The 14,570-nt window shown below is 42.4% G+C and overlaps 1 protein-coding gene across 1 annotated transcript in view; it reads left to right on the forward strand.

Annotated features, from left to right (window-relative positions):
• LOC127637129 (protocadherin-1-like) overlaps positions 1-13,585 on the forward strand; it is a 133,584-nt gene extending 119,999 nt beyond the window's left edge. Inside the window, exon 5 of the mRNA XM_052118051.1 lies at positions 9,935-13,585. Within this exon, the coding sequence (XP_051974011.1) occupies positions 9,935-10,305 (371 nt within the window). The 3' untranslated portion in view covers positions 10,306-13,585. The remainder of the gene's footprint in view (positions 1-9,934) is intronic.
• Positions 13,586-14,570: the final 985 nt, after the last annotated feature.

Below are 14,570 nucleotides of genomic sequence, written 5' to 3' on the forward strand. Positions count from 1 at the left end.
ATGTTGATATAGGAATCGTTTTACTGTGAATATAGATACTTGTCTACCAGTTTTGCTGTTGTTCTGGGATTGATGTGCACTTTTCACACCAAACTATGTTAATCTCTAGGAGACAGAATGCATCTGCTTCCTAAGCGGTATGATGGCTGCATGGTCCTATGGTGTTTATACTTGCATGCTATAGTTGTACAGATGTACAGATGAATGTGGTACCTTCAGGCATTTGGAAATTGCTCCAAAGGATGAACCAGACTTGTGGAGGTCCACAAGATTTTGAGCTGATTACTTTTGATTCCCCCATGATGAAAAGCAAAGAGGCACTGAGTTTGAAGGTAGGCCTTAAAATACATCCACAGGTACACCTTAATCAGAAGCTAATGGGCAAAGTGCCTAAAGGCTTGACATCATTTTCTGAAATTTTCCAAGCTGCTTAAAGGCACAGTTAACTTAGTGAATGTAAATATCTGACCCACTGGAATTGTAATAATCTGTGTGTAAACAATTGTTGGAAAACTTACTCATGTCATGCACAAAGTAGATATCTGTTGTGTATTGAGTTACGGTTGTAACCTGTAGAGGGCGACGTAGCTCTCTGGGACTGTATGATACGCAAAAAAAGAGAAGAGAGGAGGAATAAAAAAAAAAAAGAAAAAAGACTTAAGTGAAGTTGATTCTAGTGTGTGGCTCTCGTCTGTTCTGCTGTGACTATTGCAAGATAAAATATAACAAATTGGCGACGAGGATGGCGACTGCCGGTGTGCCTCTTCCTGCGTTGTTCCTGCCATGCAGTGGACAACCCACTATCCCGTTCGATATGTGGATGAAAATGTTCGGAATTACCTGCTCGCGATTCACGCGGAGGGGATGACTGGCCCGATCACGAGGAAGCGTGCAATTCTCCTACACTGCTTGGGCACCGAGGCCAACGTGTATTTTATACACTCACCGAACGTAGGTACAACCTATGATTCAGCAGTGGCTGCACTGCGTGCACACTTCAGTCCAGCAATAAATGTCGTGGTGGAACGACACAAGTTCAGGCAAAGAGTACAGAGACCACATGAGACTGTAGCTGAGTATGTGGGCGCTACGTGAGTTAGCTACTACGTGCGTGGTTTGCTGGTAATACAGATGAGATGATACGGGACCAACTTATTGAGCACGCTAGCTGTGTAAAAATACGTGAGAGACTGTTAGTACAAACTGAGGCAGACCTCACTCTGGATACAGCAGTAAAGTTGGCGTGTCAAGTGGAAGCAGCTATCGGACATGCTCAAACTCTAGCTTCGGAGCCGCATGCTCCAGTGCACGTGGTGAAGGCAAGACCGAAACGTCCATTCAGAACCAGAGCAAAGAGCAGTTACTCCGCAGAGCCTGCAGCAGCACTGAGACAGGATCAAAGCTGTTTTAGATGTGGATCAGCTGCTCACATGGCAAATGCTCAGGACTGCCCTGCAAGGAAAGTGACATGCCGAAATTGCAATAAGGTTGGACATTTTGCCCGTGTATGTAAGTCCAAACAAAACACAGCCAAAGTAGGAGAAGTGGTTATTCTGGAAATGAATACGGTGTGAATGATAGAGAATGGACAACGAGATGACAAAATTACATGCACATTAGCCATAAAAGCAAAAGCAACTTCCCGTACTGTGGAGTTAGTGGTGGATACTGGATCGGCGGTGTCAATCATTCCTGAGCACCTCTACAGAACGCACTTCAGTGGTGTTCCGCTTTCTGAGCCAGAAAAAAGGTTAGTGACTTACACCAAAGCTGACGTTCCAGTGCTAGGTTGCATGTTAACTACAGTGCAGTATGCGACCATTACAGTACCAGCTACACTGTACATCGTAAAGACAGGCACGGCTTTGCTGGGAATGGACTTATTCAGAGCACTGAGACTTTCTATTGACAACAACAGCGTGCTCTCACCTCGCGGGTCCAGTAACAGAAATCAGAGAGATCAAAGCCGAATCTGTGACTGGGGAGAAGCTAGGACTTGCTAAAGGTTTCATTCACCGTGTAAAAGTCAGGGAAGACGTCCAACCTGTTCAACAAAAGCTGCGGAGACTTCCACTTTCTGTTAAACAAGCTGTTTCTGCTGAATTGGAGAGATTGTTAGAAATGGATGTAATAGAGAGGATTGACGCATCTCCATGGGTATCACCCATCGTTGTCACACGAAGAAAGAATGGTGCAGTGAGAATGTGCGTGGACTTACGTGAACCAAACAAGGCGGTAGTGATGGACAGTTACCCACTTCCACATATGGATGATCTCTTCTCTGAAATGTGTGGAGCGACTGTGTTCTCCACCATTGATTTAGCAAATGCTTATCATCAGGTGTTACTGGCAGAGGAAAGCAGAGATATGACTGCATTTATAACGCATCGAAGGGCTGTTCAGGTTTCGTCGGGTTCCATATGGACTGTGTTCAGCTCCAAGTGCGTTCTCTAAAATGATGTCTCTGGTCCTGAAAGACCTCAAGGGGTCCAGAATTATTTGGATGATGTAATAGTCTATGGCACAGGAAAGGAGGAGCATGATCGTAACCTGCAGATGGTGCTTGCTGCGCTAAAGGAAGCTGGTCTCCAGCTCAACAATGAAAAATGTCACTTCAACCAGACAAGCTTACGGTTCCTTGGACACACCATCTCAGCTCAGGGTTTGCTGCCAGACAAAGATCACCTCAAGGCTATTACAGCGGCTCCAGCGCCTAGCGACGCCACCACACTGCGCTCATTCCTGGGGCTCACAGCCTGGTACGCAAAATTTGTGCAAAACTATGCATCTCTGGTGGAGCCCATGCGAGACTGCCTGCGTGATCGACATATTTCAGTGGACGGCAGCAGCACAGTCAAGCTTTGACACGGTCAAGACTCGCATTGTAACCAGTTCAGCGCTATCCGTCTTTGACCCCAGCCTTACTACGATCGTGTCTACAGATGCCTCGGATTATGGGTTGGGGGCCATACTGACACAAATGCATGCTGATAACACGGAGCGCACAGTTGCTTTTGCCTCACGTTCACTTACCCCTGCCGAACGAAAATACTCCATTGTGGAAAAGGAGGCGTTAGCCTGTGTGTGGGCTGTGGAAAAGTGGAGGACGTTTTTATGGGGGACAAGATTTACACTGCGTACAGACCACCAGGCTCTGACTACACTGCTACACACAAAAGGACTTGGGCGCGAGGAATGCGTATTGCCCGGTGGTCAGCCAGACTCCTTTGCTTCACGTACGACGTGGTGTATCGTGCAGGAGCACAAAACTATGCTGCTGACTGTCTCTCCCGTCTGCCTCTACCATCAGAAGAGAATGCGGAGGCAGTGACTGAACCCGAACTTGTAGCTCTGCTGGATACAGAACTGAAAGCTCTCTCAGTGAAGGACTTCGCTGTGGCATGTGAAGCATGCCCAGAGCTTACTGCCATCAGGGCACAGATGAAAAAGGGGTGGCCTAAAACAGCAAAGTCTCTACCTGCAGTGCTCAAACCCTACTTAGCTACTAGAGATGAACTCTCAGTTCAAGATGTGACAATATACAGGGGCCCTCACCGACGGCTAGTGCCTGTGGCCCTGAGAAAACAGCTGGTGGACCTGGCACATGAAACTCACCAGGGTGTTGTGCGCACCAAGCAGAGGCTGCGTGACTTATACTGGTGGCCCGGCATGGACATGTTGATGCAGGACAGCATTAGTGCATGTGTGACCTGCCAGATGAATGATAAGAGCGCTAAGACGCATGATGCTCCACTTCAGCCAGTTCCACTGCCAGACGGTCCATGGCAGAAAGTAGGAATTGACATAGTCGGGCCGTTTGAGTCAGCGAACTGGGACTGCCGCTATGCAGTGACTCTGATTGATTATTATACAAAGTGGCCGGAGGTGGCTTTTACACATTCAATCACAACCACGGCGGTCACTACCTTCCTGTCTGCTGTGTTTGCCCGCTTCGGCAACCCCACAGAACTCATTAGTGACAATGGGACGCAGTTTACCTCCAGCGAGTTCACAGAATTTCTGGCAGTGAGAGATATTACACACAGGAAAGTGACTTTGTATTACCCACAAGCAAACGGAGCTATTGAACGCTGGAACCGCGTTCTCAAAGAAACTCTTCTTACTGCTGAGCAGGAGAGGAAACCGTGGAAATCATTCATACAGGACTTCTTGCTTACATACCGTGCAACCCCACACAGTACAACAGGAGTGTCACCATATGAACTCATGTTCAATAGGAAAATGCGCACAAAGGTGAACATCGGTCCAGCAAGCAAAGCTACTCTGCTGACAGAAAAACAACTGCGCAACCGTGTCATCTCTAAACAAAATGCATCAAAACTTTACACAGATGCGAGGAGAGGTGCACAAGTACCAAAGATCAAAGAGGGAAGCCTAGTAAGAGTACGGAAACCCTTCCATGTCAAGAAAGGACTGTCAAAGTTCCATAGACCTGCCAGGGTGGTACGGAGAGCTGGTGCAAATGCGTATGTGCTGGAAGATGGATGCACTTGGAACGCTACTCATCTTTCACTGGTTCCTGACAGGGTAAAAGATACCATTGACAGTTCTGTTCCGGTACCTGAATCGGGACCTGTACAATCCTCCGGTGATGTGCGGATGTCTGCCAGGGTCAGAAAAAAGCCTGCATGGCTTAATGATTACGTACAGTAATCTTTCTCATGGTCTTTGGGGGGGGAATCTAAAAAAAAGGACATTGAAATGTCACTGAAAAAAAATAACAATAATCTGAATGTTGTTTTGCTTGTGAATTTGTTTGTTTTAAATTCACTTAAGTTTAACGCTTCTGTTAGAAGTGTGATCATCATAAGGTTGCATGTTATAGCCTACTGTTAAATGGTTACAACTACCGGGTTAAAAAAAAAATATATAAACATTTAAGTTTGTATTATATTACAACCGAGGTCTAAGTGATTTAAGAGACGACGTAGTCATTTTGATTTTACCTGGTAAGCTCCTAAACAAGAGGGGAAATATGTTGTGTATTGAGTTACGGTTGTAACCTGTAGAGGGCGACGTAGCTCTCTGGGACTGTATGATACGCAAAAAAAGAGAAGAGAGGAGGAATAAAAAAAAAAAGAAAAAAGACTTAAGTGAAGTTGATTCTAGTGTGTGGCTCTCGTCTGTTCTGCTGTGACTATTACAAGATAAAATATAACAATATCCTAAACGACTTTCCAAAACTATCATTTGCTAATATGAAATCTGTGGAGTAGGGTTGGGCGATGTCCCCTAAATTGGCAGTTGACGATGTTGACAGTAAAACATCGCGATGGACGATGATATCGTCGGTGGGGTGGGGCGGGGGATTATATAATTTCATATAATTTTCAAAAATTATATGAAAAATTATAATTTCGTTATTTTACTAACCCAACTAATGACTCGTCGGCGCTTTATCAGTAGGTTGCACGACACGTGAAGCATTTTTTTTTTAGCTGTCACTTAAGAAGAGTTGTGCATTTTATTTTAATATATCTCTTTACATAAATACTATTTTCCATATAAAAACTATAATTTCGTTATTTTACTCACTGATGAGCAAAAGGTCGAGGCAGAAATGACCATGTACCTGCAGGAAATGGCCATTGATGGGGAAGAGGACCCGCTGACTTGGTGGAAAACGAACGACAAAAGGTTTCCGTTCATGGCAAGATTAGCACGGAAATATCTGTGCATATGTGCTAACAGTACTCCATCAGAGCGGGTCTTCAGCACAGCGGGAAGTGTAGTTACTCCAATCCGCAGCTTATTAAAACCAGATAAAGTGAATATGTTGGTATTTCTAGCCAGAGACATCGAAATTTAAACATGGTCTATGGTGAAAGATATTAGACTTCTTTACGCATTTTTCGCCATCCGTTGCGGAGCTATTCGATTTTGCATATTATTTTTTAAACGTTCATTTGTGTAGTTCATATGACCACTTTACAATATTTCAGTAACATAATTTATTTTGTAGCCGGTGCTGAAGTTAATTGTGCTGCTAATTATAAGTGAAATGTTAATGCCGAGTTTCGGTCTGAGTGTTGTTCCCGTTTTCCTGTTCTTTATTTGTTGTTCTTCTATGTTTTAATAAATGTGTGTTATTCATATTCACCTTGTTTCTTTCATTTGATTTGACATTATGGATTTATGGCCAAGGAAATTTGTCTTTAAAAGTATTAACCAGACAAAAGTTATTTGATGTTCGCTGGTCTGGGTTTATCTTAAACTGCCGCTTCAGTGTATACAAGAGTATGTGACAATGAGCAAGATTTTCTGAGACACTACAACTACTAATAATTAATTAATAAAGGCTATTTTCTTGTAGCCTACAACATAAAATATTTTAATCTAAATGTACAGTGTAAGACATGTAAAAATAGACAAGAAGCTAACAATGTCAAGATCAATATTTGTGTAGCCTGCCTGACACGGTATTTTCACAGACTAACACGTCACGTCTCTGGCATATACTACAGTATTTAAAATAGCATATATGCATTAGTTATATTCTCAATTTAATTTACAGAGCAATCCCTGCAAAGTTTTTAGGTTAACTATAGAAGAGACTAGTGAGTCACACTAGCAAGACTCGCAAAAGGTGGCGTGGCATCACGATGGTGGCTCTACATCGTGATGTTGGTCAGCCATCACGATGGACGATGATATCGTCCATCGGCACAACCCTACTGTGGAGTGGTAAAAGAAAGTCATTTTAATGATTTCAACCTAAGTGTATGTAAACTTCTGACTTTAACTGTATATACAGTATATGTATATACAAGGGAATGTAATGCAGATGAAGGATATATTAAATCATATAATTGACTAGACTGTGTATTGCACGTAATTATAGTATAGTTTTTAACTGTTCATGAGATGGAGAGCCAGATGGAAAAAAAACTGTTCTTGTGCCTGACGATTTTAGAGCTCAGTGCTTTTTAGCGTCGGCTAGAAGGCAACTGTTCGAAAAGGTAGTGGGCTGGGTGAGTGGGGTCCAGAGTGATTTTACCAGCCCTTTTCCTCACTCTGGAAGAGTACAGTTCTTTAAGGGAGGGCAAGGGACAACCAATAATCTGCTCAGCCATCTGAACTGTCCTTTGTAATCTTCTGATGTCTGATTTCATAGCTGAACCAAACCAGACAGATATTGAAGTGAGGAGGACAGACTCAATGTCTGCTGAGTAGAACTGGATTAGAATACTCCACAGCTGTTTAGAATGGTGAGTGGGGTCAATGTTGGGGTGTTCCTCCTAAAGTCCACAATCATCTCCACTGTTTTAAGCGTGTTGAGATCCAGGTTGTTATGACTGCACCAGTGAGCCAGCTGTTCAACCTCCCTTCTGTATGCAGACTCATTGTCATCTTGGAGATACAGGGAGAAGAGTAGTGGGAGAACATACATCCCTGGGAGGGGCACCAGTGCTGATCGTACATGTGCTGGAAGTGAATTTCCCAAGTCTCACTAGCTGCTGCCTGTCCATCGGAAAGCTGGTGATCCACTGGCATATAGATGTTGGAACAGAGAGCTGGTATTAATATATTCCATAGGAGAGCTGGGATGATGGTGTTGAAAGCCGAACTGAAGTCCACAAAAAGGATCCTTGCATTTGTCCCTGGTCTGTCCAAATGTTGCAGGATATGATGCAATCCCATGTTGACTGCATGATCTACAGACCTATTTGCTCTATAAGAAAGTTAAAGTGGATCTAGAAAGGGTCCAGTGATGTCCTTCAGGTGGGCAAACACCAGTCTCTCAAATTACTTCATGACCACAGAGGTCAGAGTGACAGGTCTGTAGTCATTAAGTCCTTTGATCTTGGGTTTCTATGGGACAGGAATTGTTGTGGAGTATTTGAAGCAGCAGGGAACTTTACCCTGCTACAGTGATCTGTTGAAAATTTGTGTTAAGATGGGAGCCAGCTCACCAGCACAGGATTTTACACAAGTGGCTGAAATACAGTCTGGGTCCTGTGCTTTCCTTGTCTTTTGTTTTTCCGAAAGACCCCATACATCTCCTCTTCACAGATCTTCATTGCAGTTTGAGTGGGGAGGGGGGTGGGGGTTGCAGGAGGTGTTTGTGTGAAATGAAGTGAAGGTCAGGTGTGGGGTGTGAGACTTTTCAAATCTACTGTAAAACACATTCAAGTTATCAGCCAGATGTTGGTTCACTACAGTGGTGGGGGATGGTGTCTTGAAGTTAGTAATGTCTACTCACATTCACTTTGTAGAGCAAAAAGAATATCACACAAACACACAAATCGACCTCCCCACACCACACCTTTCATGCACACCATCTGTAGCACACAGTATTGCACATGAGCACACACCTACACACTCCACTCAAACACATATACATAAGCCCCATCTAACACAGAAGCTCCCAATCCTATGCATGCCTTATGAAGGATGTATTCCTCATACACACACTATGCCTCTAACCCACATGCTCCCAATCCTATGCATGCCTTATCCTCTCTCTCTCTCTCTCTCTCTCTCTCTCTCTCTCTCTCTCTCACACACACAAACACACACACACACACACACACACACGCGTTATGCCATTAATGCACACACTCTAAATTACACTTTGACTTAACCACACACTCCAACCATCACAAAACACACACAAACCGGACTTAATTTGTTTGTTCCAGAGGGGAGAGTCGATCTATTCTGCTTGGTGAGATATAAAGCCTCTTTCCTCCTCCAGTAAACTGCTTTTTTTACACTCTTCCAGATCTTTTTGATGTATTTACCATGTCGGCTCTTGCTTATTGGGAGTTTTTTTTAAGCATACTGTATGTTTGTGCGCCACGGTGGGGTCAGCATGGTGTTTTCACGTGGAGAGAACCGTCAGTTATGTTGTGCCTGTGGAGCCTCGTAGAGCTCTTTTTAATGAGTGCATTAAAGCTGCATGGATGTTCAAGGCCAGTGGAGGTGCATCCCCTGGGCCCGACGTCTGCCTCAGGGCTGCCATCTGTAAATCTCTTGCACATTTAAGGGCTTCCACTACTTTTCATTTTCTATGGAAGATGCAGTAGCAAAGAGAATTAAAAGTGGAGTGAGAAGGAACATGGGAGGTAGTGCATGTTGATGCGCAAGGGTGATGAACCTGGTACACAGAAGAGATTAGATGGCTCTTTGTGTTTACAAGAACTGAAAGAGATAGAATGCATGTGGTAGGTGGATTACAAAGAGTGCAATTTAATGTAGCTGCTCTCCATGAGGCACTCTTGGAATGAGGTCACTGGGTCTCGGCCCGATTTAATTAATTAGGGAACAGTGGAATGGAAAATGGATAGCAATCAGAAGCACACTAATTTCAGACCTGCCAATCAATAAGCCTTATCACTGAATTTTCCTTCAGGGGCCTTCGTATGTCTCATTTAGTGTTGAATGTAGGATACTGAATGGGGGCATGCCGGAACATGTATGCACGTATATATAAATAAATGTGTGTATATCAAGGGTTTGGATCCTAAGGGACATTCGGCAGCTAACCTTCAATTCAACAAACAATTGTAGCACTGCACCTAACAACTCTTGCAAAGCAACTAACAATCAACATATCAACAGTTATCTGCCTGTGGATACAGCTGTGTAGAATCCATTTCAATTCACATCACTTGAAGGAACAAACCCTAAAAAAATGACCCACAGTGGCAAGTGAAGAAATCCCAGTATGCAGAGTATAACAACAGCACCGTGCATAGCAACAACTGTCTCTCACATAGCAACCAAACCACAGTGCACAGCAACCACCGGCAAGCTCTTTGTGTACTGCCTGTAAGTTGCTTGCTGTTGACGCTAGGTTAACTGCAGTTAGAGATTAACTCAAGTGTAACAAAACAAGTTTTGATTTGCTGTCTTAGTGTCAATTACTGCTGCCATTAAAGGCTTGTTTTGTGTGTGCTTTCTCTGACAGATATTCGCTCATTGCCTGACGTTGCCATGACGGGAAACTGCAGTCAGGAGTGTAGCGAGCTGGGTCACTCAGATGCCTGTTGGATGCCCGGTCAGCCTTCACCTGTTCGCAAGACACGCAACCCCCCCAAACTGTCCACGTTTGTGCCTTATCAGGAGAGGGGGAGCCTTGGACGCCTGGCCAATGGGGGTGTGAGGCTTGGAGGAGAGGAGAACAGGCCACGCCTCCCACCTTCCCGTAGTGCCTACTCCAGTAGTGACCACACCCCCAGTGACCACGCCCCACTGGAGGAGGTGCCTCTGAGTGTGACAGAGTTCCCGCCCACCAGTCCCACCTCCAAACATGCCTCGAAAAGGGAGATATACCTGTGAGATAACCACACCCACCATCTTCGATTGATGCACATCAGAGGTTACAGAGACACAGTTTCGTATAGAGATGTTTGTAAACAAACATCAGACTTGCAACAGGATGAAATATCAATTTTTGGTCATCAAAAATGTGTTAAAGAGTAGATTTATTTATTTAATCATTCATTCATTTATTCATCTGTCTATTTATTATCACTTAATTTTTTTTTTTTACTGTTATTTCTTCCAAACTGTTGCTTTCTTTTTTTTCCCATACCATCAAAAACAATGGACGATACTTTGGTGTGATTAACCGAGTTTAACTACTGAGTGCCATGGACAGGAGGTACTGCTGTAAAGGGTCTTGAGCCACATATAGAGTGTTAAACACTCTTAACTTAATCCTGTCCTCAGAGGGGAGCAGTCTTTATACATGTAAAATGCTGTAAATACATTTGTATGGTGTGTATATATATGAATAATACTATCAGGCTTGATTTGAAAAATAATAAAAACGGTATATCTAAACCAGCCTGAACACCTATAGTGTGTGTTGATACTGCTGCATAATGTGTGAAATAATTTGTCGGGAAGGTGACTAGAAGAACTGGATTGGAAGGGACAAATTTCTTATAGACTGGTGCTCTGTGACCCTCGCTGCGCCCGGTCTAGGCCACACAGTGTATAGTTTGTATGTATGTAAGTGGGTGTGTCTTAGTTGAGGGGGGTGCTTTTAAAAGTGATTAACACTCAGAGCTTAACATATATCGATGTGTGTGTGTGTGTTTGTGCATCAGGGGACCTACTGTCACAAAGTAACGCCTGTGGCTTCTGGTATTAACACCCTATTCAACAGATGAGAATGCACGTGCATACTTCTGTGTCATGCAGCAAAACTTGTGTTTTTTGGCACTGTGAATCTTCCCTTCCTCCTGAACTCCCATGGTGTAGTGCAGTCTGTTTGGCACTTGCAAAGACACTTACAGCTCAAATAGTACAGCCTCAGTGAGGAGGGGACCGTCTGCCTCCCCTCTGATTATCGGTAGGTTTACCATTTTTACACTACTAAAAATGGTAGTAACAATGGTGATTGAGAGTCTATAAACACGCAGAGCCTCCATCAAATGGATCCAATTTGGCACGATCATATTCACAGTCCTGTTTTTGTTGTTTACATTGTTTTATTACGACTGATTTTAAAGGGAAAAATGTTGTGTCCTATTTAGATTTTGTTTTGATGAACAAATGTATTAATGCCTTAACAACAGTTGTATATAACAATCACAATGGACAAATTAGACTGATAATCCTGTCTTGTCTTTCGCATGTCAATTGTGCATGTTTATTTTTTTCCACAATCAAATAATTACAAATGCTAGAAAACATACATTTACACACCACATTTTGCCTATTTTCCTCCATCTTTTTTACATGAATGTTCTGTCCTCCATTGATTGAGAATTTCTTTGGGTTTAACTCGTTTTAGTTTTTTCTTTGACACTGTGCTGACTATCTAACCTGCTCTAAAGCTGTCTCCCTCCTTGTTTGAGAAAATCTTTGGGGGACTACTTTAATAATGACTATCTATTGTGCTCAAGGACTCAGATATCTGATGGACATTTTCATAACTCACAGTGTAGCGGCTTAATATCTTGACTTTTTCTGCAATTGTTGCAGCACGATACCTGCCCAGATCCCAGTGCTTGGGCAAACGTGAGTTTTTGTCTGAAGGGGGGGTTGATGGGGTGTTCTGTGATGGGCATTTCCTTAATTAGGGTAATGAGTGTGGTGCAGTTGGCATACATGAACACTTCAGCCCCCAAAGGAAGAACGGATCACAGATAAGATCCCGGTCAATCAGTGAAAAAATGCCTTCAGTTGTTTAGAGAGGGACACTTTTCACTGCATTTAACTCATCAAAACTGCCTTCAGAGCCTTGCGCTAAATAATTAAGGCCAAAACATATGGAAATTGCCGGACATAGCCATGGTTAAATAAGGCAAATGATTATCCCGCTCTAAGGAAAGAAAGCACATTATGCTGTTTTCAAAGCCATTTAGTGACTCTGATAGAAAATCCAGCGAGAGTCATGATCCAGCACAATTAGCCCAGTTCACATTTCCCTCCTCTTCACCGCGACTGCGCTCAGCTTTAGCTCTACCTAGGCAAAAGTGTGGGATCGCTGACCTGACTTCACACAGCTAAAAGATAGAGATGACCACAAAACTCTACCACCACTTAAAGGCTTTCATCTTTTCAAACTCTGAGTGAAGAAGGCTTTGACCTTACCACACTATGATGCCAGGCTGAGTCAGATACTCTGAATTGCAGGTTTCGCCTTCTCTGACTTCATCTTGAATTTGTGAGTCTGGCTCTTTTATTCATTGTAATTCTAAGGCTACAGACTCTTCTGAGTCATTTGCCCGAAACGCTGGTTTTGTTTTCTGAGCCCCATAGAGGACAGACTGACTAATGTCCACTTCTTGTGGTAGTTTTTTAAAACTGGTGTTTAGAAGTGTGCTCTTTCACTGTTAGATGTCTAGCTGAGGACTTATGGATGTGACCAAGACCGTAATGAATGAATAAGTCTTTTATTGTCCCTAGATTGAGACTTTTCTTCATAGAATAAAAACTGTTGTTTGTGGTAAACATCTGTCAAAAAAGTGTGTTGTACATAGCTCTCCACAATCTCCCCCCAGAGTTGAGTATGAATTCCAAAGATAATTGGTAGAAACCGTTTACTGTTCTTGCTGAGATGTTCATGCCAGTTCAGAAACCTTTCCTTGAGAACAAAATAGACATTCGCTGCACAAACACATCTTCACCGTTCACCCCAAACTAAAGACAGCTGCCTTGAAAGTATGTCTTTTGCAGGAGAGTTCAAAACTTGTTATCCTTAATTGTTGGTTATATTTATATAGGACTAAAATGCTTGTGATGATCTGTTTTTGTACAGTTTTATGTACATGCAAGTGAAGCTTTTTAAATCTTACAACATAAGCCGATGGCATATACAAATCGTAAAGTGTTTATTGAGATGTGCACATCTTGCCTTGGATGGATTGATCTTTTGCTGAGTCGGTGTGAATGTGGTCGTTGTATGCCTGCACTGTAGTCATTCACTGGCTCCTGTCACCGAGGGCTTTATCAGTTTTTATGTTTATCGTGAACAGTGGATAGTCCGATCCGACTTGTTTGTTTGATTCCCATGTGTTTTGTTTTGTTCTGTTCCGCATGTTGAAAACAAACTCCTTGTAACAAGTCCTTGCAAAATTTGTAATAAAATTAGTGAAAAAAAAGAAAGAAATGCATTTGCTTGGTGAGTCTTTATTTAAGAATGAATCTAGAACTGTGATCTCTCCATAAAGCTTTTTCATTTATAAAGCAAACTGATCTGACAAAGATACACATTGTTGTTTTTTTTTCTCCCATACGCTGAATCGTTGAATGCCTGTGTAAACGGAGAGAGAAGAAAAGGTTATGGTTTCTCCAGACTGATAGGAATCAGGGTTGCTGTAGAGATTTTAAAATCAAATTTAAGACATTTTAAGACCTTTTTTTTTTTTGGAGACCTGAACAAATAAAATTAATACTGTATCCCCATACCAAAACAAACCAACACAATCTCAAAATAAATCATGTATCACAGACTCTCACCTAAACAGGCAGGGGCATGCATTCAACATGGCCTTAACATTGCTTATCAGTAAAACAGGGTAGGCTATATACAAGTTTAAAATACTCAAGAAAGATATGTTTCACACACACACTCACACACACACACACACACACACACACACACACACTGGATTGTGATATTGGATTGTGCTGATTTGATAATGTGTTGAAAGGAACCAGTTAATCAGTTAGTCGGCCAATCATTTTTTAAATAAAAAAAAAAAAGAGTCCACATTTAATTTAATTCCAAATTCACTTTATGCAAATTTAAGACCTCTTTAAATAAAAATTACGACTTTTGATGTATTATTTAAGATATTTAAGACTTTTATGACCTTACATTTGGGAAAACTGATTTAAGACTTTTTAAGGATCCACGGGAACCCTGGAAACTTAATGGAACAGAAAACCGAATGGGAGACTGACCTCACAAAAAATGAATGATCAAATATGAGCGATCCTAAATTTTAATATTAGTGTGGCAAACCTAATTCTCTGCTCTACAAGCTTCCAAGGAGTTAAACTGCTACACCCAAGACCTCCCCACACTCGACAACACAATAAAGACGAAGTCGTAAAGATGATAACACTGAGATGAAAGACAATAA

The sequence above is a fragment of the Xyrauchen texanus genome, chromosome 44, assembly GCF_025860055.1.
Source record: "Xyrauchen texanus isolate HMW12.3.18 chromosome 44, RBS_HiC_50CHRs, whole genome shotgun sequence".
Classification (NCBI taxonomy): Eukaryota; Metazoa; Chordata; class Actinopteri; order Cypriniformes; family Catostomidae; genus Xyrauchen; species Xyrauchen texanus.